This window comes from Leguminivora glycinivorella, chromosome 16, assembly GCF_023078275.1.
Source record: "Leguminivora glycinivorella isolate SPB_JAAS2020 chromosome 16, LegGlyc_1.1, whole genome shotgun sequence".
Lineage (NCBI taxonomy): Eukaryota > Metazoa > Arthropoda > Insecta > Lepidoptera > Tortricidae > Leguminivora > Leguminivora glycinivorella.
Window position 1 is genome coordinate 10,651,063 of NC_062986.1, and position 26,406 is coordinate 10,677,468.

Consider the following 26,406-nt stretch of genomic DNA (forward strand, 5'->3'; position numbering starts at 1 on the left):
TTAACATATGTCAGTGTGTTTAGTAACACGTCCCACTTTGTCGGTTACCATTAAGGCGAGATTTACTTGTAAATATGAATAAATTGACAAACCGGCTTTATAGTGTGTACCAAATTTCAAGTTAATCGGTTCAGTAGTTTTGGAGAAAATTGGCTGTGACAGATGGACAGACAGACGCGCGAGTGATCCTTATAAGGCTTCCGTTTTTCCTTTTTGAGGTACGGAACTCTAAAAACTGAAATAAAATCCCTTGAATATATACCTACAATGGGAAAGTGTGTGTGTGTCTGTTTGTTTGTCCGTCATTCACGGCAAAACAGCGACGTATTGACGGGATTTTTTAAACTGGAGATAGTTGGAAGGGATGGAGTGACAAAGGCTATTGTCTCTGTCTAACACCCCCACTTATCTAATATGGGGGGTGTAAGTTTGTATAGAGCATTCCGCAATTTTCGAATTAAACGCGAACGAAGCCGCAAGCAAAGCTAGTAGGTAGGTAACATATGAGCATTGTCAAGAGGGTGCTGTTAATCATCTCAAGTAGAGCTATATTGAATCCTGAACTAAGCGAAGGATTTTGATTGCAACTTGAGCGTAGCGAGGGATTCATAAATCCTGGGCGTAGTGATGGATGGGTTAACGCCCAAGGTGGAAATTTTATTATTTTCCTACCATGTGATACACACTATTTGTCACAGAATATGTAAAGTAATGACCAGAAATATATGACTATTGCCAAGAGGGCTGTTATTCTGATGTATGATGCGGTGACAGTAGTTCAACATAGTATAAAGACAATAGTTCTAATAAAATTCCGCAACATGGCGCGTAGTCATATAATTAGTTCTGGTCAGCATTTTTTTACTAGCCTAGTGTAGTGTCCCACTGCTGGGCAAAGGCCTCCCCTCGCTTCTTCCACTCAACCCTGTCAAGTGCGTAATCCTGCCAGCGTGGATATAATGCGTCCAAATCATCCCGCCATCTCTTCTCCATTATGAGATTATTATGTTTCAAAATATTGTTTATCTTGAAAAAAAAAAAATCGTGTCCTAGTACAGAAAGTGGATTATTAATAATATCCAAGTATCCATACTTTGATGATACTTCAAGTGAGGTACCGTTACAGATTACAAACTGACCTTTCACCAGTCATTGTCCATCGCGTTAAAGTTCAGTAAACGCGAAATAAGTAACTAAAAATAGTTGGATATGTATCTGTAACTATTTTTGAGTTGTTCCGTATTTCCAGCGCAATGAACAAGTTGTAAATTATTAAGGGACTCGTATTTTGGGCTACCTATATCAGTAAGCACCCAAGCCTTGTAGCAGCCAAGATAGCCATTTGTTCGTCATATCATGCTACAATTACATATATATTGGAAGCTGACTATTGGTACCTGAATAAGGGCTAAAAACAGCATCAATTTTGGAAACTGAAATAAAACATATTCATAATAAAGATTTATTTATTTGATAAGACATTTATTTTACAATCTGAAATTAGAGGCATTGAAAATGATTGTTGTTAAGGCAGTTTACATACCTATGCGAAAGTTAAAATAAATTATTGGAGTCATCAATTTCTGGCAACTTATTGTTGGTGTCATCCTCAATTTCAGTGTTAGCACATCGTTCCAATATTTAACATTTTGTTATTACTGTGCTAAAATCTATTAGGCTCTTTATTTTGTTCAAGTATAATTTTGATATACAGTTTTATCGATATAATCTTAAAGTTATTAGATACTTAGCAAAATTTAAAAGGATAAAATATACAAAACTTGAAATATCTGGACATTGCGAATTTTCCAGATTTATGGAGAATAATAATGCATTACATAAAAAAAGAAGTTTTCAAATTATAAGAGTATTATTTATACCTAGCTAGGGCAGACTGACACAATTTCAGATATAACTTAAAACAAATTGGGCATTTATTCCATTGTCATTTACAGTTCTTTTGTATTACAAGAGTATATAATAAATGTTTATAATTTTTTCCATAACCCTCTTTCTTAAAATACTAATTTCTTTAAATCTTATTCAGGCTTCAGGAGTGCTAATTAATACAATTTTATCGTTTTATATACCAAATTATTTTTATGAACTTTATTTTGAAGGGATATGATAACATGTAACTAACATGTAAATTTGAATTATTATAGAGCCTACATTTGCATTTTTTTTAAATTAATAATTAGAAGTATAAATACATATGTAAACATGTAATTAATGAAACTACATCATGTCAATAACCTAAATCTACTCAAATATCTTGCCTAATAGGAATATGATTCGCAATCTGATCGACCTAGCCTGGGTGCAACTGCAAGCACGCTATCGTAGGAAAACGTGACAAAGTTATAACTATGATTCAGTTCATTCTATTGAAAGGGCAGACAAATAAATCATTCTCGTGTATTGATTTACTATGTTAACAACTTTAGTATATTTTTATACGGACCATTACACATTTCTCGGTTACATTAATGTCCTTTAGTCTTAACTACATTGTTTAATACTGGGCCCGGACCAATAACGCCGAACGATTACCTACAATACACTTCCACAGCCGTCTAGAACAGTACAGTTACATGTCAAACTTACAAAATTTTACGACATCGCTTGTGACCACCGTGGTAAACGGCGGACATCAGATCTAACATGTTCATCACTTTACTCTAACGATTTTGTCATCAATATACTTCAGAAAACTGCGAAATTTCAACAGAATTAAACAAGTACAATAACATTAAACATCTCATAATTAACAACCTACTAAATGCACGTAAATAGGCACGGGCGGCCCACAGTGATAAATACAAGGACATTAAGAAGCACACATTCTGCACCACACTGCACAGCAACACCTCTCAACACAGAGTAAATAATACAAGAAGATTTATACCATCGAAACAACTTACACAGATATAGACAGAATCAGTCAAGAAACAATGCTCAGAGTTTATAGTTATGCACTTAGGTATCACACAGCCACATACAAAATAGCTGTTTTTTTTTTGTGGTCAAAATGTCATGTAGGCGAATTTAGAATTAGAGTGCAATTTTCCATTTTTATTATTTTTTTGTTTTGTATTTAGTTGTGTCTCTGACTACATTGAAATTTTGATACCAATACACATACGATTTTTTTTGCTTAAACAATGTCGGCGACAGCGACAATGTATTTGACGCAAAAAATACGATTACATAAACTATACAAACAGATAATTGTTTTTTTTTTCACTGCAGATACCTTGCCAATTAAAGCAGACTTAGCGATATCGCGTGACACGCAGTGAAAGGGTTAATTCTGCGGTCCGTAGACGAACCGAGGTTGCAATGTACACCAGTCACGACTCATCGGCTGTGAAATACTAAGCACTCGATATGGGTGTTGGTTAAGCAAGATAAATTCGAGTTAATATACAAAGAGCACTATGATACGCGTGGTGCCCGATTGATATTCCGAAATAAAATACGCCGATTTTCGGTACGCCGACAACGATTCGCCGACGTCTTTTTTGGCCGAATAACGATTGGAAGATTCTCATTTCGCATAATATTCGTTCGGAAACGGAGTCGGTAAGTAGAAATTTGATACGCCGATTTACTTTTCGTCGAATAATCATTTAGTAATTGTAAAAATTGGCCGACAAAAAATTGGTCGAAACACAATAGGTCGAGTGATCATTTGGTAATTTTTTTTTGGTGAGTTGGCTGGAACTTGTGTACAAACTGTTCTGCAGATTCAAAAATGTAGTTGTTAGATCGTTTATAGAGTAACATTTATTTCAACTACTTATTTATATTAATCATCAAGTTCTGATTCTAAGGATTGATTTTAGTAAATTATGTATTGTTGTTTTCAACTCACCAAACTTTTACTTTAATTATTTTATTTCTAACATAATGTTGCCAGTGTATGTAAATTATTACCGCAACGAAATGAATTTCACATTATACATTGTTTAAGAAAAAAAAAAGTGTCTAAGTGCGTAATTTTTTTACAACGGCGATAATTCATTCATTCGAAATTATTTTAACAACGTATAAAATGTGAAACGTTATTCGACAAAACGTGGCCTAAACGAAAATATTACTTTGCTAAATGAAAAATGTCCAATAATAATTCGGATAATTTGCACAGAAGCGAACTGAACTTTATGCGAACCAAGATTCTACGTAACGTTATTCGACCAAAAGTGACAGCGACAGTTTGATTATTCGGCTAAATAACATTCGGCGAATCGTTGTCGGCGAATCAATAATCGGCTAAAAAATTGTCGGAGAATCATTAGGTAGCCGATACGCGTAGATGTTACGTGTGAAGTCCCGCTCAATACTCGTCCTCTTCGGGGGGATGCGGGTTGTCGCCGTCGATCTCCTCGGGAGGCGCAAATCCATCCTGTAATCATAAATTTATACTAAATAACGACGAATTCTACGGTCGGCGGTTTGGCGCAGTCGGTAGTGACCCTGCCTGCTGCGCCGCGATCCCGGGTTCGAATCCCGGTAAGGGCATTTATTTGTGTGATGAGCACAGATATTTGTTCCTGAGTCATGGATGTTTTCTATGTATATAAGTATTTATATATTATATATATCGTTGTCTGAGTACCCACAACACAAGCCTTCTTGAGCTTACCGTGGGCCTCAGTCAATCTGTGTAAGAATGTCCAATAATATTTATTTATTTATAGTAATTTATATGGCAGTAGCAAGTTCACTATTCAGCCCTTAGCCCTATATTTTTATCGAACATTGAGTTACATTACACATATTATGTTTACGTTAGATGTTTATAAGTAGACTTTAATATATAGGTAATAATGTTTACCCATCTCAAATGAAGCTATCTAGGGCACAGGTATACTTTGCTCTAAACTGATCTAGGTAGTAGGTGACTGAAGTACCTAATGACTAATGAGTCTAATGATTATCGAATATAAAACAAGGATAATTTCCGAGTGAATTCTTTGAATAACAACAGGACATCCTGAATGTTTGTTTTCAATAAATTGTACCTAAACTCAACAACACTATATACATATATTGCTTAACAGTTAATAACATCAACAAAATCATGACCACTCCCATCCGCAGACACTTGGGTTTGCTACAGATTCTACACTTTAAGTTTTAATTACTTAAATATATTCATTTGTAAACAAGAGAGCTGTAGGTAGGTAGGTATCTTATACTATTAAACGAGCAATTCTTGTATATTTATTTATTTATTTATATATACCGACGATCTCGGAAACCGCTCTAACGATTTCGCTGAAATTTGTTTTGTGGGGGTTTTCGGGGGTGAAAAATCGATCTAGCGTAGCCTTAGATCCCGGAAAACGCGAATTTTCGAGTTTTCATGAGTTTTTCTTTCGCATTTGTAAACGTAAAATATGGTCCTTAATTTCGCCGCGCGCGCATCGATTCCGCTTAGCTCAGTCGCACGAGGTCGGTCTAATGTACGCAGATAGATCGTAGGTGTCAGGGTTTCGAATCCCGGTCAGAAATTAAGTTTTTGTTTTTTGTCTTTTTTTTTGTTTTTGTATTTATAAGAGTTTTTTTTTTATCTAAAGACGTGATATATTAAAATAGAACCGAGCGAAGCTCGGTCGCCCAGATATTAGTATCTTAACCATGTAAGCTGCGTACCTAGTTATCTATGTACAACGGAAACGTCTAGCTCGTTTACTTACCTCAGTCGCGTATAATATGTCGAGGATTTTCTGAACAATTGGACCATTCTGTTGCTCTTCCATCTCTTGACAGATCACCTCTATGTCCCTGAGTTTCCCGAAGTAAAAATCTCTTTCCTTCTCGAGGCCGTCAACTGTGGCTTTTAGTTCGTTTACCTGCACATCAATACATAAATATTAAAAATATTGTATTAATAAATATTAAAAATAATCACACAAGTTTACAAAGTTGTTTTGACATTTCAAATATCTATTAAGTCATTATAATTGACCCTATGTAAAAATAGTTATTTGTTATACAAGGGGGCAAAGTTGTATTTTAACGCCGAGTGTGGAATTGAAAAACGAGCAAGTGAAAGGATGCTATAGTTGAACCACGAGGAAGCGAGTGGTTCGAGAATAGAATCCTGAACTTGCGAGTTTTTTAAGACACGAGAAGTAAAATACATTTGCACCCGAGTGTAACACAAAACTTTTCCCCTCACTATAGCGAGGAAACTACAACGCAAAAAATGCGTTTATCACTGCTTCCAGTAGTTTAGGCTTGTGTCGTTCACGAACTATGAACTGTTAGGAATAAAATCCCATCAATGACCGAAATGAACTGAATCTTTCCGTGGTCTGAGAATCGGTCTTTGCTCATTTAGTTCAGTATAGGATCGGCGAGCGCGAGCGGTTTGGATCGAGAACGAATGTGTGACTGCGCCGACCGAGAGCGAGAGCTACTTAGCAGAGCAACAAAAAAAGTCAAGTTTTCATATTAAACTTCGGTTACTTACAACCTTTCGGCCCGGAATGTTACTATATGTGGACTATTTATATAATTTTGACACAATTCGGTCCCATTCGTTCTGATCTTTCTGACCGTAGTGGTCGCTGGTCTGGCTGAACTAGATGAGCAAAAGACCTAAAAGAGCGAACTAGTTCATGGGAGCGATTGAACGAGATCGGAGCGCTCCGATCAACGAACGAAACGGCACAAGCCTACAGTAGTTCCACAGATGGTAAATCATCTTTATTACTAGATTCACCTACTTTTATCAATTTTAAAGCAGTTAATTTGACTTTATTCAAGGTCAAATTACTTTACCCACTAGTGGATAAAATGCTTTTTACCCGCTGGTATTGAAGGACAAAATCGGGTTTCCGAGCTAGTGAGGGGAAAAAGTTTTTGTCTTATTGCTATTTACTCCCACTGTTGGAAAAAGAAAGAATATATGTGAAATTCAAACAATATCAATAGTAACCTGAAGGTTCAGTTCATCCAGGGCTTTGGAGTCTCCTTTCGCACTTTGGTTTAACCTGGAGATGCTCACGGGGGGCGACCGCACCGCGGTATTGGCCTTTCCGACTGTAAAACAGGAATTTCTATGAGATCACGAATGTTGGCCAATTATTGATCAAATCTGTAGTATCTGTACAGATCTACAGATAGTGTATCAATTACGAAAATCAATCAACTTTTTACAAGTTGGCAATTCATTACTTTTGTATATGAAGAATTTAAATATTTAAAATCATATAAGTTCAGGATTTCACAACAGATCCCATTCAAAATGAGAAAAGTCATAAAAAAGCGATCGACTTATTTGCCATAAAGAAACTGCAAGCACATTTGGTGCACTTCTTGGCACGTAAGGTGAAAGTACCAGTGTCCGGCGCTGAACTAGTATTCAATTCAACATGGGCACTTTATGTCAAAGTGACAAGGTTTAAATTCGAATATAGAAAAATATTTGTTGTTCAAATTTAACTTTTATGACTAATCCAGCACCGGGCACTGGTATTTTCACCTAATTTATGCTGTTTACGTTCTATGTTCTATATTTATATTTTGTTATACATGCAAGTTCGGATATAAGTAATTGTAGATACTTATATGCATGACATTCAAATAATAATATCATTTGCATGTAATTAATAATATATACAATAAATTACTGAATATAATTAGTACGAAAAATACAATACCTCAGGGAGTATTTACTATTTACACAAATGTAATAAAATGAAATAAATTATTATAATTTATGTGAGTGAGAATCATGCCATTTTACAGTGTTATTAATAATGGTGAACAGAATGAAGCATAAGAATACTAAATACCCATTCTAATCATTTTTTGTTTCAAATAATTCAAATACAATTTAAATTATAATAGAATAATATCTTTGACAATTACATAAAATGCAATGGTTCATAATATATGTAAATAGACTAATATTTTATCAATCGAGCCTGATCATTTGTTTTATGAATGTCATTGACGAGTGAAACACAACTAAAGCGTAATAAAGAAAACAAAATAGTACTGGTTTGGGGTCTGGCTGGCACCCTGGCGACGGGCGCCACGGGCTTCTTGGGGCCCCCGCGCGGCGCCGAGGCGCCCCCGTGCCCCATCGGGAGTCCCTCCCGCGCGGCCAGCGCGTCATAATCCGTGCCTCCGTAGTTGGCATCAAAGAATTTCTTGAACCATTGCAAAAACTCAAAGTTATCCTGGAAACGACCCTTCACCAGTTTGTCAATGGGTACTATCTACAAAAGAAAAAAAAGAGAAAGTAAAATAAAATGTCGACGCAAACTACAGTGGCGGCCGAGGCCGGGAACGAGGCGCTCGCGCACCCTCAGAAAGTCAATCACGTCTCTGACAACGTTGTGAGTGTGCGCCAGCTAGTGGTCAGTGGCGGATCGTGCATGAGTCTGGGACGTACTGCCGGAGGGCGGCGCGGCGCGGCGCACGCGCAGCGGGTGCGGTTGCGGGTGCGCGTGCGCGTGCGCGTGCGCGGGCGCCGGCGCAGGCGCGAGCGCGCCGCCGCACAGGGGCACGCCCGCCTCGCACGCGCCCGACCCGATCATGAAGCCGCCCCGCGCCTCGAACGCGTCATACTCGCGTCCGTCATAGTTAGCATCGAAAAACTTTTTAAACCACTGCAAGAACTCAAAGTTGTCTTGAAATCTCCCTTTGATCAGCTTGTCCACGGGGATCACCTATAAAATGAGTGGTCTTAAAAACAGTGCTCTGTTATGGAGTAGGTCTTGAAATTTTGTAAAATTACTAAACTCTTAGAAAAGGATGATTGTAAGTGACCATAAAAAATCAAAATAATTAATGTAAACACCTACCTATAGTTCATTCAGTGATGGGGTATTTGATTCAACCTCTGTCAAAATTTCTTACCTACATTTTATTTTATTATAAAAATATTATCCACAATCATTTCTACATTTTGAAAGGCAGGAAATGTGGGAATGCTGCCGGAACAGTAACCTGCAGCTCCAACTCCAGGGAACTGGGCTGAATTAACACAAGTGATCAACAGCCCGCCTGCCTCCGGCCGGGCGTCCCTACACTACATCTACATCTACAAGGCAGTTTTGCATCAATATTACTAATCCAACTTTATCTGTGGAGGTGCAACCAAATTCCCTATCACTGCTCATCACATCTCAAGTATTATACGCATATGTGAGTGTGCACAGGAAAACATTCCACTTTGTTGATTGCTATAAAGCCGCTTTGTCAGTTTATTCATATAAAGATATTATAAGTAAATCTCGCCTTAATTGTAACCAACAAAGTGGGACGTTTTACTAAACACACTCACATAATGTTACTGAACCCAACTAGCTAATACTTACTAATAATACCTGCATCAAAAAGTTTCTATGCTGAATATCATGCCGTATTTTAAAAACTGAAGTACATGACCAACTCTTTAGCACAACTTGCCTTGTCTCGCGCAACTCCATACTTGAAGTTGTGCTTGATGTATGGACTCGCGCGCAACAAGGCAAGTTGTGCTAAAGGGGCTGGTAATTCAACAATTTTACTAAACCTTGTACCAAGTATGCAGTAAAGCATTTCAACTATTGTGAGGCTTGAGGTCTTTGTCTTTTTTTTACCCTTTACCGCATGCATCTATGGCTTCATGTGCAGTAAAGTGTGAAGTAAAAAAATGATATAATCACTAACAAGTGAAACAAATTTTCAATATCTAAACAATAGTTTGAATGTTCAGTTATTGGTATAAAATCACTGTCCAATGACCAATTTTACTACTTGCTATTTAATTTTTGCTTGTTAAGAGTTCCACCAAGAAGGTACAAAAGGAACCCTCATGGTGCAACTCTGTTTCTTATATTGTAATGCACATCATACCATGTTAATTAGGGTGTTTCATATTTGTATGGGAAAAATAAAATTGTGATATTTTTTCTGATTTCGCTCGGCTTTCGGTTCTAGCTTATCTTAAACGCCTATATACCAAATTTCAAGTGATTTGGACGTTGTTTAGAGGTCGCACACATGAACAGTTTGAAAAAAAGTCGCTAAAAAGTAATGTTACTCAATTTTCTTTTCAAATAAAACAATAGAGTAGTTGTAACTTATTTGAAAGTAAAAGTAAACTTAAAATACAACAGTTGTAACATCCATTCTTCATAAAATAAGTCATCATCATCATTTAGCTTACATGTGTAAGCCGCAACCTTATCTTTTGTTCGCAAGTAGTAACGCATTTTCTGTGATGTTCGACGACTTTCAGCGAGAACCGTTTTGCTCTTCATCTTTGACTGGAGCGTTAATTTTTATTATTAAATATATAGGTATACTTACTCTTCTTTGCGGTATGATAGACTATTGTTAGACTATCGATCAAGTCTGGTGTTAGGGCTATAATAATCGCTAACATCCTGAACATTAAATAGTTCTAAGACAAAAATCAAAAATGTAAGTAGGGTCTATATCCCGGTCAATATACTTAAGTCAAAGAACGATCTTGTTTTCTTCTTTGTCGTCACACTCTTGGCAGAGTGGTCGTGGTCGTCACATCAGGGGTAGTAGCAAGATTAACAATGCATCGACATTCCTTACGCATTCGTAGAGTGGGCCACTAAGTGCAGCCTTGACTTGGCTGGTCCATCGTATCTGAACCTTCTGCAGGATACTCTTAGCTTTCTTCTGCAGCACCACATTTCTAGGAAATCTATCTTCTTTTCCCTTGAAGTCCACGTCTCAGCACCGTAAAGAAATATGGGAAAATTGGGAGATACTAATGCCCTGACAAGTCGCATTTTAGTGGCATTTGTGATGAAGATTCTCCATATTTTGCCGAGCCGGTCCATGGCGGACCTGGTGATAGCCAATGTACCGCTTGATATCATCCACCTATCCTGTTATCAGTGCCCCGAGAGGGCCGAGAGACCACTGCTTCATGCCAAAAACAGGACAAAAAACCAAAAAAACTTGTTCCTTAGAAGGAAGTCGAGCGTCCAAAAAAAATACCATAAGAAACCTTGCCTAGAAACTAAATGCCACGTCAACTAGTAATTTTTTTAAAAGAACTTGCTTCAATATAAAAACTTTTCATTAAAATCACTTTTATACCACCTACTACAAAAAGTTACATAAATTTTGTTTCTAGCCTTTCCTGCGCCCATACTAACTTCTTCAGACAAAAGTTGCCACAGTGTGCGACCTCTAAATATTGTCCGATTTCCCTGATTTTTGGTATATGGGCTCTGTATAGGTGTAGAAACAAGAAGAAAAGCGAAGTCAAAGATAAATCAAAATTTTGGAAAAATGAAACACCCTAATGTTAATTTTATTAATCTTGTAACATAAGACTGGAATTTAACTATTTTTATAAGTCAAATATACAAATTTATAATACATAAATTATCCTTATGACAAGGTGTACCTTTTAACACATTGTATTTATAAACAAATTACCTGTCCAGAGTGCCCTTATGGTAAACAACAATGTTATTATTATTATTATTTCGTTTTAGACAGGCAGCTGATGCTGGTACGTCTAAATCATAGTTCACTTTGCACGATTTCACTACTTAGATAGTGGTATAATGTGGTATATTTTACTTGAGATTTTTCTAATTTTACATGCCTAAACCTAAAATTATCCAAACTTTCATTAATTAGCCTAGTACCTTATATATACATGTCTAATTGCCAGAAAAATATGTTACCTACAGTGTAAACTCCATGTAACGTCACTCGATTTAACGGCACTCTCTAAGGCGTCGAAACCAATTGACTTTGGTTGGTTTAGCTTGTCTACCATACAATGATACACTCTACATAGCATCACACCCACTCTCAATAACGGCAACAATTAAGTAATAAAAAGTACCTTTTAAGTTGCTAAAATTAGTAAAAACTGCGCAGCTGTGCACATTCTTTTGTCGCTTTGTTATCCTAGCCGGCAATAAACTCGATGTCGGCATCAAGCAACCCGAACTTTCTAAATAATTGGTTCTTTTGTTTACAAATTGGGATTGCTTCCATGTGTAGGCTGTTTTTGACCATGACTAACTTATATTACTACTAACACTATTCTGAAATAAACTTTTTCTTTTTCTAATTCCGATACTTCTTCTCTCCACTTAACGGCAACTCTCTATAACGCCATAAAATGCACAGTCCCTTCAGTGCCGTTATATAGAGTTTATACTGTAATTTGTTACTGAAATAAATTAATAACACATATGACTGGTGTAAAATACCTGTCACATAGTAGAAACAGATTTGTAGTAGATGAAATATACCTATTACAATTTATCGTGACAACATAATGTTCAGGAAAATAAACTTACCTTGTCCACTTGCATTTTTTTAAAGCCAGCTTGTAGAATTTTGAAGTTTTGTATGTACTCATGTTCTAGATTTGTTTTGAATTTAATACGCTTCATGGGCACGCTGCCGGGGAACAGCATGTCCATGAACTGGCAGTACGCGGCGCCTGTGCACAGCTCCTCGATCTTGGCGAAGCTGGACTGCAGGCAATCGTTCACCCACGCCAACATGTCATGTCGAGACAAATTCTCCGACGTCACGTTAGTTGAATATACGTTTACTGCCATCTTAAGATGCTATGTCAGGCCCTGCAATAAAAACAATCAAGTTATATCCCGAACAGAAATTTACTTAAGAAAAAAAGCCGATCTAAAAATAGGCCGTCGCGTATACACTGAACGGTGATTTCGATGTAAAACTTGTAGGCTTGAGCACTTGTACACCATAAATTAACAACCTTTTGAAATAAAACTTGTTAAAAATGATTTTAAAACCGATGATTATAAAAATAACAGTAAAACTTCTAGACCGTCGGCGGATGTGGTTATGATGACAGGCATTGAGGACGACTCATCAAAAATCTGTCGATTGACATTTGGGTCGGCTAAAAATTAAGCCTTTCTTTCAAGTAAACTATTAACATACCTTGTTTAAATGCGATTTGAGGGTTTTTTCTATAACCAGTTAAAAATACATAGAGTTAAGTTGAGCAAAATTTGTTGAAGCGTTATAATTTTGTCCAAAACGCTCGCCTATTTTTTTAATTTGAAGCTTTTCATAGCATAGACAAAATGCATAGACTACTACAGTATTTACTTCACGCTTTAGTGATGTGCAAACCGGTATTATCCGCTATATTTTTAATCAAGCACACTACCTGAACAAGTAACTCGCCCCAATACTTGCTTAAGTAACTAAGTAAGCACGATGTGCAAGCGCTATGTGTGCTTATGCTTATTGAGCTCTTCACTACTGTTCTCAGATTTGTTTTGTTGTTTACTGACATTTCTGTCAACTTGACTGAACCAAATAATCACTGCGATGATTAGATGATACTCCATAAATTAGATAACTTAAGTACATACAATGTCCGTAAATAATAATGAACGAATTAGTGATAATGAGTTTGAGACCAGTGGAACTACAAATACTATTAGTGAGCTACCTGGTAGACCATTTAAGATTACATTGGAAGTGCCTTTATTCTTAACATTAATGGGCATAGCTCTTTCAGGTATTGCTGGTGTTTATTTACGGAGCCATGTCGCAGAATCGAAGTGCGTTTTATTAATAACGTTATTTTTTTTTATAGGAACTGCTATAAATAACATTCTATTATATCGTACTTGCGTACATACTCTAAACTACAGTAAAGATGAATGTAAAGGATTTTTACTACCAGACAAAACAAATGATACTCGCAAGCTGGAGGAGGAGGTTCAGAAATATGCAACATTTATTTCAATGGTGAGGACAGTTGTAGAGGCACTAGTGCCTGCTGTCCTTTCCCTATTTCTAGGTGTATGGTCTGACACTCACGGCAGGAAACCCTTAGTCGTATGGCCATTGTTTGGTAAGTAACATCCAGTTTTCTCAAATATAGCTGGTTTTACATGAAGTGCGTACACAACAGTGGCAAACAGCATTATAGCATAAAATTAAGTATCCAGTTAATTTGCAATTTGCTGCTATTAGATAAAATAGAACAAATAGGATGGTGTAGCATAGTTTAGCCCTTCAAGTGGCATATACAGTTAACTTGAGAGTTTTAAATTGAATCATAGTTAAATGAGCCTGCAGGTTGGCACTTGAAGGGTTAGAGCATTGCAGGGATGTAACAGAGCTCTTCGTCTGTTTCTGCGGAACTTCCGTTTTGTTTTACACATCCGCTTCAGTTTCGGTTCTGTTATTTTTCATACGGAAGTTATAGCCGATGTCGGAACCCAGCGCGACGGTGGGACATGAGTGGGGCACATCAAAGACCAACAGGTTTATACCTGATTTTTTCTCATCTCTCCGCTTGCTACGTGCTGCGATACTCGCTTCATTCGATTGCGCGCCAATATTTGTCCTGTCCACCTGGTTCAGTAGCGAGTGAACAACTATTCAGTGGGGCAGGGCTGATATACGATCCCCTTAGAAGCAGACTGCAGGGAGATAAAGCTGCTAAGCTTTTGTTTATTAAATAAAATTTACCTAGGTACTTCTTTTAGAATCACTCCATTTAATTTAAAAATTGAATTGTGTGCTAACAATTACTTACACATATAACTTTTACTGGTTAGTTTTGGATTGTATTATACCTATCGGGTAACTTTTCTTTTCGTTTCTAAAACCTTTTATGGCATAATAAAGGTTGATTATTCTTGTGTGATTTTTAGTGAGTAAACAACTAAACATCTTAAAGTTCAAGGTGATTTTAATTTTTGGATTTTAATGATATAATATCGGGTAACTTTTCTTTCATATTCATACTCTTAGTTCGTAAACACCTTTTTTTTTATTATTATTTACAAAAATAAACTTATAATTAACAGTTTACAGGAATCCTCGCCAAACTGTAACGTTTGATGGCGAGAGGCGCTCATTGTTTTAGACATTACTTAAATACAGTTTTGATATAAAACAAAAACGTAACTTAATACTCTAAGATTAAAAGTACTAGGTAATTTAATTAGTTTTGGTTTATGTTATACCTAAATGGTATTTTTTCTTTTAGTTTTTAATATCTATAACCTCCGCTTCTGATGCCAGTTCTGTTTCTGCTTCCGTTAAACTAAATTCAAAACTTCTGCTTCCACTTTCGGCTCCGTTAAAAACACATCCGTTACATCCCTGGAGCATTGTTGTAGAATCAATGGAAATTTAATCTAGTTTTAGAACTAAAAGTTAATATAGTGTAGATTGTGTGGTGAATATTTTTCTTTTGCTTGGAATCTGGATGTTCTTCTGTAGTAGATTGGAAACTGTAAATGTGGGTTAATTTGATCTGTGGTTTATGGTGTAAGTTTAGAGATACCTACTAGTTAATTCTAACAAATTTTTGTGTGACATTTGTCATGTAGAAAACTGATATCCCAGGCATTAAAATATGCTACACTTGAGTTTCTGAAAAACAGTGGGAACTTGGGATGGAGATATCTAATTATTCCTGTGTTATTAGGTTGTGTCTGATAATAGAACCGTTTTTCCGCCGAAGGGTAAAAAACGGATATTTAGGTTCCTGCCGAAGCTTGAACCACTAATGAGATTAACACCTTCATAACTCAGCCCTAATCGAGTGAATTCCTCGACTAGTAGCGCCATCTGGCGCGCCAGTCAAGTACTAGTGTCGCCCGGTTACCAGCGTTCGGCTGCTTTTTCCTCAGTACCCTTTGTTTTACTACCTGTCTTTTAATAGGCCATGTTATCTAATGGGACGTCATCTGTCATTTCAAGATGTCTGTCATTAGACTGAAAGACGACATGTCGTTTTTCCCTAGACGCTGCCATATCATCTCTTGTGTCCTGTGACCTCAGGAGGCGGAGCTATGACTTTTCACGGGACGAAGCTATGTCGTTTCACGGGTTAACGCCATGTCGTCTAACGGGACGTCGCTCTGTCTCGTCTTAAGTGAGCGTGGCATTTGTCCCCTATATTCTTTATCCTAGGTTAACACTGCGTCCCATCGCTGGGCACCGCGGGAAATATCATAAACTTAGGGGTATCCTCAATTTTCTTCATCGTCTCCATGCTACCACACAGGAACGACCCTGTCATCTCACGGGACAATGCAATGTCGTCTCATTGGACGACGCATGTCGTCTCACGGCACGACGCCATGTCGTCTAACGGGACGACACCTGTTGTCTCATGGGACGGTGCCTGTCGTCTCACGGGACTACGCCATGTCATCTCACTGGACGACGTCATGTAGTCTCATGGGACGACGCCTGCATGACGTCTCACGGGACGACGTCTTACGTCTCACGGGACGACGTCTTACGTCTCACGGGACGACGTCTGTCGTCTCACGGGACGACGTCTGTTGTCTCACGGGACGACGTCTTTCGTCTCACGGGACGACGTGTCTTTCGTCTCACGGGACGACGTCTGTCGTCTCACGGGGCGACGTCTGTCGTCTCACGGGACGACGTCTGTCGTCTCACGGGACGACGCCGTGTCAGTCTCACGTGAGTGAGGCATATGCATCCGCGTACTTATGACGGTGCCTACAGGTCCTCCTGGAGGTCACTGCGCCTCGTCGCTGGGCCATGGGCACCGAGCGGAATATCACGAAGTTAGAAGTAATCATAATTTTTTGATGTTTTAAATTTCTCGAACTTTATTAGACTTTAGACTTATATTGACCGAGATATAGACCGTGATTACCTTTTTGATTTTTGTCGAGGAGGGTAGATCGCGCGCTGTCTATACAACTTTAACATCCACCCGCCTTCGTCAGTTTTCCGTGATCATGATGCATGCAACTGCGCCGAAATATCGGGAGCTCGACAGAAATCAAAAAGGTAATCACGGTCTATATCCCGGTCAATATAAGTCTAATGAAAATAACCGTGAATCATTCAAAACTTTTATTAGACTTGCTTTTGTAAACGTGTTTCTCGGCCGAGTTACAAAAGCGTACTGAGGAAAAAGCAGCCGAGCGCTGGTAACCGGGCGACACTAGTACTTGACTGGCGCGCCAGATGGCGCTACTAGTCGAGGAATTCACTCGATTAGGGCTGAGTTATGAAGGTGTTAAATTCATTAGTGGTTCAAGCGAAGGCACGGACACCTAAATACATATTTAAATAATATTAATATAATATTATATTTGTATTTTGTCCTGGATATAACTATGTAGTAGTTCCGCGGCAGCGCCTTTGCCTTCGCGAGATTCAGAGACGCATAAAAAAGAAAAAACTACCAACTGTCAACATGACATACATGACGTTTCATATTTTCGCGCGCGCTCACGCAGATCGACGCAACGTAATAACTTTCGAGTTTTTATTAAGTATTTCTTAGTTCAATCAATACAATTATGTCTAAAATGGTGATATTGAGTGCAAAATACGGTGCAACGTTAAGTTTTTCCATGGCAACCGAAATGTATAAATATTTGGAGTGAGAGCGTAAGTTACGACTTGTGATTTTCAACAATTGGATTGTTAACAGGAACAATCTTTAGTTATCAACTTATCAAATTCACTAAAAGTGTTCCCGTGGGGAAACATGGAGGTAAAATACAATAATTAGTAGGTACATTTAACCTCACATTCTAACCTCTACAAAGATTTTGTCAGGTTATTTATACATTCATTGTCAATGTTTACATAGCTCCAATGTTAAAAGAGAGCTGTATACGCATATGACATCACAATTCGCGTGGCGGATTGTACTTCATTCGTGGAATGAAGATATTTAGATCCCATTACAATGCTAATTGCAAAGCATGGCAGGTAGCTACTCAATCCTAATAACCTTAGCCCGTGGGGCAAGCAAATATGCTAAATATTCAATAATAAATTCTCATCCGTGGGATGAATGTGGTAGGCAATAATGCCATGGCCTGTGAGGCTAGCAAGCATATCAAATGTTCAATGCAAGAGCACCATTGGCAACAATGTTAGCTGTAAATTTGTAATCCCTGTTACAAGGGCATAGTCTATCGATGGTTAATTAAGAGTGTCGCTGGCTGTTTGTATGTTAGCCCGTGGGGCTAACAAAAATGTAAGTACCAAAAATTTCACTAACTGTCATCCACGGGATAAAATATACTAACAAGAGTAGCTTTGCCCGTTGGGCAAGTAAGTGTGCCAACTTTTCAATAATGAAAGCAAATATATGAAACAAGAAGTGCTCCTCATTCATGGTTGAAGTGAATGAAGTTATGGTATAGTAATACCTAATGAATTTCTTATAGCCAGAGAGCTTAAATGTGTGACCTTGACAGATTTATTCGAATTTGATTGAGTCAAAAATGCATGATGCATATATACATCACTATGCATTTAAGGGTTAATTGCATACCAGGGATTTTTTACATATACATGTAGAACATGTACTAGATATACACAATATTGTATACTTATTAAGTACATACTTATATACTTACTGTTTACATAAAAAACAGTATTCTAGTTGCTATTTGAATGGTTTGGCAGTAAGGTCTATGTTGAACATCTGTAACCAATGTATAGATTGGGCTCAGTTAAGATAGAAAATTACTTCAAATATTCTGTAATCTTACACAATATCCATACAGATTAATACAATAAAATAAATAAAATATTGCCTTAAAAAGGTAATTTCTGGAAGTTTTTCATAAGACCGCTAAATTCTCTGCTAGTTTCATATTACAATATTGAATATTCATATTTATCCCTTTGCACAGTTTGGCAAATTGATATATATATAGGAGGACATACACTTTTATGTCATCAATTGAATCAAATTCTCTAAGTGTTGCAAAATCAGTTTGGCACCCTCATAAAAAGTATAAATGTCACAATAATAACTTAACCTCATGTAGGGTTAGGAGCCGACCTGCTCCATATATTTTAACTTTAACATGGGTATATTTATTATGATTCATATTTAAATGTCAATTTTTGATAAAGATTGTAAGAATGGACGACAGTCAGTTGACCATTGGAATTTTATGTTCTCATAGTTCAAATAACTTCGGTGAAGCTAATATAATGTTACTGATTTATTTCTTTTTACTTCAGAAAAGTGTGTTGATAATAGAATTGGGTTAAAACTTTATTATTATTTTCCAATTTTAAATAATGATTCAATATGTGGTTTAAATATAAAATGATAGGTAAAGAAGGTGCATTGGGAAATGAATCAACCAGACATTGGAATAAGCAGACAAAAGTTGGTTGAGTTAGACGTCTGTATTTGTTAAAAATTTAATTAATTTAAATATTAAGTCATTCCAAGGCTTCTAACTCTCATTTAAATATTAAACTTTTAGGCCTTCATGTGGCTGGGATACAATCTGCCCCGCAATTGTTTGCCCCGCTATCACAATTTAGCTAATATAGGGTGCAATTCAGTACAAACTCATGCCAATAGTGGTTACTTTGGATTCAGCTGTCATATTAAGGTAGAAATGGGGTAATCCAGTTAGCTATTTAGGTTGATAAGTAGAACAGTTTAGCTAACTCAACTCTTTGGAGATGGTATGAAATAGGTAGCTATCACATTTCCTGTTAGCTAGTTTGGGTCAAACAGAGACTTGCTTACCAAATATAGCAAACATCACTAGATTTTAATGATAGTCTTAACTATCTTAAGGTCATTGAATAAATAGTACTGTAACTGGTATGGTATGTACTTCAAAATTTATTTTAGAAATTGCTTCATACCCCTTGGTACTGTAAATTGACTTTAAACGGTTGGGGGGATCAGGTAAGCTAACATCCACAGCATGTGGACTAAAACGGTTCTCGTTTAATCACCAAAATAGCAATGTCGAGCGAGGTCAGTACAGTAATTAGATGTTTGACCACCAATTATCTATAGTAGAGCAGGAAAGAGTGTTGTCAATACCTATAAATGTTTTTGTCATAATAATAATTATATATTTCTTTCATTTATTGATTATATTAATCAATTAATTATCTTCTTATTATTATATATCAATAATATTTTAAATTTCCCTGCATTAGAGGCAGTAGGATTGGTATACAGATGTAATTATTAGATGTAAGGAGCATTGTCATTTACTCTTTTCCATGATTACCTACTGTATAGGATTTTCTAATCTCAAGAAGCTTATGCACTTTTTGCAGTCTAATTATGATCTTTATTTGTTTTAATACAGACATAAGCACAAGACATCAACCTAAGAATGTGGTTAAAGTTAACACAATCACTAAATAATTTACTTACATTATTTGGCCTTTATGTAATGCTGTCCTGCTAGTTGTTTAACACCTCATTTAGTATTTTATACTAAATGTCTTTTTAGTTGAGAAATACTAAAAAGAAAAAAGTAGTGAATACCTAAGACGTCATCTTCTTAAATATATGTATGTAAATTTTAAATACAATATTAAAATACAACACAATGGAATTAGGTTTAGCTAGGGTAGCAAGTTAATGGATTAGTTTGGAAGTAACGGTCTAATTACTTGGCATAGTTTGTTGGTAAGGGACTTCTTACTTTGCGTAGTTAAGTGATCAATTAACGACTTTTTAAATTATGGTTTTTAAATCCCGTCAAACAGAAGCTATATTGTCTAAATACTCAAGTCACCATATAGCGACAGAGGTACTATGGTTTAAAGTTGTCAAACGGCTCCAAACATGCCCCAAGATACACCAGCACTGGGAAGAGATCTTTCTTCACATCTTAGAATTTTAATACATATGTACAATCAACTATTTGTAACTGCGTACAGCAGATGCAAGGCCAGTCTACTTAAGGCTGTATCATATAGGTAATAAAGTGAACCGAGACTATGAAACTTAGTCTTAAATTATTATATATATGGTGAGTAGGTATAATAGGTAGGTAGGGTAAAATAGGCTTATCTAGGACAGTGATATCCTTTGAAGATTAAATATATAATAAAGAGTATTAGTAAAGTCTGTCACGTTCTTAGGTCAATGGGTGATGCCCAGGATTGTTTGTATGGAACATAATACACAAGGTATAACTATGACATCATAATTATCATATATGTCGAATATATTAAATATTTGATATAGATAACAAGCACATAATGCTCTCTTTTTATGTATGCTTTATAGACCATTTAGTACTTTAGTACTAAGATACCTATACAAGCCATACAAGGTAATAATTTATCTGTACAATGTCTTTTCATATTGCAATTATCATGTCTCACATTAAACACCTAAGGTAAAAGTCGAGTAGACAAGACAGTCTTATCAGTGAATAAAATGTTTTGTCATGTACCTATGGGATGTTCCAGATAACTGGACTACCACTCTTTTTAGATTATATTAGATATCTATATTTATTCTACAGTTTCAAGACATTGAACGCAGTAGATGGGTTACACACACAAGATTCTCCGAGTATGGACATTTATTTACAGTAGCAGGATAAACCTTTTCAGACCTTGGTTTTCGTTGAGTCAATCCACCTGAAATACTTCACATAGCAATTAGGGCTATTGCTGTTTCGTTTACTTTTAATACAATTTGACCCATTATATATGTTCATATATGAAAACAATAAGAATCCATCATCATCATTTTATTTACTTAATATACTTTTCTATGAATCATCAATTTAAGATCCAACCGAAGTTGATTAGTCCGTCCAAATAGAACATATTTACAGTCATTAAGCGATATTGCTGCTTTTTGGGCTTTTTGAGTGTATTTCGAGCGAAATTATTGTTCAAACTATTTCATTATCTCTAAACATCTACATAGTTATATCCAGGACAAAATACAAATATAATGACAAGATTAAACGAACTTACCTGAAGTGAAGTTCAATCTTGATTATATGAAGTATTTTGTCCTGGATAGGGGATATTCCCACCCTCCTCGAGTAACCATGAGTCCATGGTGACTTCCCATTTAGTGCGTGATGATTACTCTAAACTATATGAAACGTCATGTATGTCATGTTGACAGTTGGTAGTTTTTTCTTTTTTATGCGTCTCTGAATCTCGCGAAGGCAAAGGCGCTGCCGCGGAACTACTACATAGTTATATCCAGGACAAAATACTTCATATAATCAAGATTGAACTTCACTTCAGGTAAGTTCGTTTAATCTTGTCATTGAACTACAACTCCAGTGTCATAAAATTCGCGTTGCCTGCCCTATAACTATAATGCAATAGGTGGGTCTATCCAAACAGAAAGTGCTGCCTTGCGAGAAGTTTACCATGCGAAGCAGCTACGCGCGAGGGCTAAGATATTTTGGTCTTGCAAGCTGCAAGTACAGTCAACCAATTTGAATCCTAGGCCACTGTAGAACCTTTGCACAGTAAACGTCAATGTGACTTCTTATGGCATATAGAACATGGTTTAAATGAGACAGGGTTCTAGAGTGGTCTAGGATTCAAATTGGTTGACCGTACAAGTGGCGGCACGTAACTTTAACGCTGAGTGAAATGTGGAGGGGATAGCTGCTCGCCCCCTGTAATCCCCTGACCCTGAGAGACCTGTTCTCGACTTCTGCGCAGTAACGGTCAGCGCTAAAGACCTAAAGTTAGGTGCCGCGACTTGTACATAGACAAGAGCATGTAACGCAGAATACTATGCATCATCATACATTGGCTGTTTGCCGAGGACACTGCCTCATCAGTTCGCGGCGCTGCTCGGTCAGTGTGGACCCACCTATTGATTGGTTCTGTTCCGTTTCATGCATCGTTACTGGGATCGCAACTCTATACTATGTATTAAGGCTTAAGGGTATAGTTTTATTTATGGACTTCTAATCCTTAGCTTAACTGTTGTCTCTTAATTCAGTGATTTTTTTTCTCATAATTGTGATTCTAACACTTATTTCTAGGGTTAACGGTGACATCAATGTTGACAGTGGTGTACAGTATGTTGGATGACTATGGCCCGTGGTGGTTCATACTGGCGGTGCTTCCATTTTCCTTCTCAGGAGGGTTCACTGTGTTGATAACTGGAGCATATTGCTATATCAGTGACATTAGTACGACAGATAAGAGATCTCTTAGGTAAACAGACCCTCTAGCACAACTTGCCTTGTCAAGCGCGATTCCATAGGTACTTGAAGTCGCGCTTGATGTATGAACTCGCGCGCGACAAGGCAAGTTGTGCTAAAGGGTCAGGAGTACTAAAAGTCAGGATTAAAATCTTCCGAGGCACGAGCCGCCTGCCGCCTTGAATCATGCCTGTCGCAAGCTTTTGTTCGCAAAGGGCGAGCTGCGTATGGGCTTAAGGTTCGGAGCTAATAAATACTATCTACGTATATTAATCGGGTTATCTCGGTAATAGCTTCCGTATGATTCATGTTCCTTCCCTTCCCTAGCACCACGCTGGCGGAGAAAATAATAATGAAGCCAAATTTCTTCAAAACGCTTTTACCATACGAAATATTAGTATGGTATGTAGGGTGTGGCGGCGCGTGCGCCGCAGTGAATAATCGTATATTAAAGCCTAGCGTCCACTTAGGCGGAATCGAGTCCTCATACATTTGAATGTGATTCGACGCGTCGTTATTGGGCGCAGTTTCATAAGAAATGCAGAAAGCGAATTAACGAGACTCGAATCGGTGAACCTAAGTGGATGCCTGGCTTTAAGATAATTTTGTAGTAGCCTATAAGCTAATCTTCTTTCTAATAACAATATAATTATGCAATTATTAATTCAAAGCAACATCCGTGAGCAATTATTAATTCAAAGAAACAATCTGGAGAAAGATGACTAACTACAGTTTTTAGTTTTACCATCTCACCTGGGTTTACTTACCATCAGACGCTGTTGGTAAAGATCAGTGTATAGCTACTTTGCTTATGATTAATATTTTTAGTTAATATTTCTATTAATTTCATTTGTTTAACTTTAATGAATACTCTGTAATGTTGACATGTAAAAGTGCCCCCGTGGCCTATTTGCTGAATAAATGATTTTGTATTTTGTATTTTGTATTTTGATGTTGGCGGCAAGTTTCCAATAGAAATCAGCTTTAGGCCTGATTTAGACGGGGTGCGAACTCGCATGCGATTTTAGATACATTTCTGAATGTTAAGGTTACAAACAACTCAGCGCACCAATCAAATGCGCAATGTAATGAAACTCGTATACGAGTTCTCGTACCGTCTAAATGGGCCCTTATGCAGACACGCTATGCAATTTGAAAAAGCTCTAGACCATAGCATCTTTCACCAACCGTTTCAGTTGACTGTAGAACTATAGTTTTAATTATTGTGATGGGAGGGTACTTTGTTTATGGTTTGTGTGGATATCTACCCCCTTATTCATAAACGTTCACTAAAGTTATCAAGCCGATAAAGTTCGTTTGTCCCTTTCTATCACACCAAGGGTTAATCTTTATATCAGGTCCATTTATTTGAAGTGTCTTATTTCATCGTCAAGAGTCCATAACGGCCTAATCAAGGTTTTAACTGAAACTGGATCACTCTTTCGTGGTCAGCACTAGTGGGTTAATTTCAGACACTCAGGTCTTCGTTTTCCTTTCAGAATGACTATAATCGAAGCGTCGTTATCCGCCGGGAGCATCGTAGGTTCTATCCTGAGCTCGTACCTCCTCGGGTACGTGGGGAACGTGTACTTACTGCTCATCGTCACGGCTCTGTATGTAGCCGCGTACGCCTTCACGAATGTCTGCTTGGTTGAATCTTTGACAGGGGCGATACAGGTATTTGGAAATTACTTTGTATTTTCATCAAATTTAGTATTGGTTTATATGAAATTAAGCAATCCAAAATGATTTAATTATTACGTATATTTATTTCCATTTATTTATTGATTGGTCTAAATCCAATATTAATATGTACCTACCTATGTATAATTAAAATAATGATTTGCTTTCAGGGAGGACTCTGCTCAGTTCTAGATTTTCTTCTAGTCAAAGAAATGGTGACCGAATGCTTTAAACGTCGACCAAACAACGGAAGAGCCAAGATTTTCCTTCTCACACTAGCAAATACTTTAACAATTTTTATACTCTACGGCACGTCTAGCTTAGATTACCTGTACACAAGAGAGAAGCTACATTGGGCGATGAAGGAATATACTCTATTTTCTGCGGCGAATACACTAATAGCCTTTTTGGGATCTATTTTGGGAATATACATTTTTCAACGCGCACTTGGTTTGGGAGACGTGCCTTTGGCAATCGTGTCGTTTATCTCTTCGGTGGCCGATTGCTTAATTAAGACATTTGCAATAACTTCGTGGCACATGTATCGTAAGTATTTAGAATATTGCTAGCCCCGAGTAGTGTAATATGGTCCGTACTGGCACAGCTCGGGGTATGTACAAACACACCTTACAAGCACAGCGTTCTGACACACCTCGATTAAGGTTGAGTTTCGCGTTCGATTCGACCTCTTATCATTAAGGTTGAGTTTGGCGCATTGTTGGCACAAGTTCAAGGCGTGGGCTTAAGATTCATCTGATTGTAATTTGCAAATGGTATTAACCTAGTCATTAAGGTTGAGTTTGGCGCATTGTTTAACAAATGTACCTATCTTTTTCAAGGCGTAGGCGCGCAATGTTTCATCGGAATGGAAAAATTAGTTAATTGCATAAATTAAAAAAAAATATCTATAATTTACAATCCTTTGTGGTAAATCCAGCGATCGATTTGATTTATTTCACCAAATTAAGCCTAGCAACCGAGTCAATGTTTCATCGGAATGGAAAAAAAAAGTAATTTGCATAAAATAGAGCCTCAGTGGTAATTTGCAATTCCAGCCATCGGACAATGATTTATTTCCCTTAATCATATTGTTGACGCTTCCTAGTATGAACTTATTCCAAGATCATAATCGTATTTGCATGTTACATTGTAGTATATGACTAACCTTTACCTATTTATTGGCATGGATTTTTAATGTTAATTGCTGACATTTATTAACATGCTACATTGTAGCGTGTGACTAATTACAACCTTTGTGTCTTGGCGCGGATTGTTAATGTTAGTAATCAGCGACATTTTCTTTGCAAATATTTTTGGTTTTGGCTTTGAAATGAGATCAAACAGTTGCAACATAATAACATGTGCCAATTTTCATAATATAAAAGCTAGAGCACTAGGGTGTTCATTATGTATTCAATCGCGTCGGTTCGAATAGAAACGAGCATGTTCATCTCGAATTTGCTACCGCTTTCGGTTTTCCTACTTATCGAGTCGTCGATAACTAGTGAGAAAAAGAATTTCACCTTAACCCCCATGGTGCGCGACATTTATTTCCCGCCGTGTACATCTGCGAACGAGTGGTATATTACCAAAGCGCGAGTGATGGATAAAACTGGGGACGTAATGAGGGGTGATTGGTTCATCAAACTCCTGACTGCGCCCAAAGGATCGATGGAGCCAACCACTTCAGTATGGGTAAAGCAGACTGAAGTTACACGAGTTCCGATATGCACCGAAGACGCCGATGTCAATGTGGTTCGGGTGGAAA

At 37.2% G+C, this 26,406-nt stretch overlaps 2 protein-coding genes across 3 annotated transcripts in view; one reads left to right on the forward strand and one right to left on the reverse strand.

The window, feature by feature from the left end:
• Positions 1-1,452: 1,452 nt before the first annotated feature.
• Positions 1,453-13,096, reverse strand: LOC125234556 (microtubule-associated protein RP/EB family member 1). 2 transcript variants are annotated; one of them, XM_048140840.1, is made up of 7 exons: positions 12,943-13,096; positions 12,318-12,605; positions 8,018-8,240; positions 6,953-7,056; positions 5,706-5,861; positions 4,317-4,408; positions 1,453-3,451 (listed from the first exon to the last, which is right to left on the reverse strand). In XM_048140840.1, the coding sequence occupies exons 2-6, from the start codon at positions 12,582-12,584 to the stop codon at positions 4,340-4,342; spliced, it is 819 nt and encodes a 272-aa protein (XP_047996797.1). In that variant the 5' UTR covers positions 12,585-12,605; positions 12,943-13,096; the 3' UTR covers positions 1,453-3,451; positions 4,317-4,339. The 2 variants fall into 2 exon arrangements, with proteins under 2 accessions (XP_047996797.1, XP_047996798.1); XM_048140841.1 differs by lacking the exon at positions 12,943-13,096 and adding an exon at positions 12,755-12,858.
• Positions 13,097-13,264: 168 nt separating this feature from the next.
• The window catches only part of LOC125234498 (proton-coupled folate transporter-like), a 36,535-nt gene continuing 23,393 nt past the window's right edge, over positions 13,265-26,406 (forward strand). Inside the window, exons 1-5 of the mRNA XM_048140759.1 lie at positions 13,265-13,531; positions 13,610-13,870; positions 22,794-22,968; positions 24,455-24,632; positions 24,809-25,184. Coding sequence (XP_047996716.1) covers positions 13,384-13,531; positions 13,610-13,870; positions 22,794-22,968; positions 24,455-24,632; positions 24,809-25,184 — 1,138 coding nt within the window. The 5' untranslated portion in view covers positions 13,265-13,383. The remainder of the gene's footprint in view (positions 13,532-13,609; positions 13,871-22,793; positions 22,969-24,454; positions 24,633-24,808; positions 25,185-26,406) is intronic.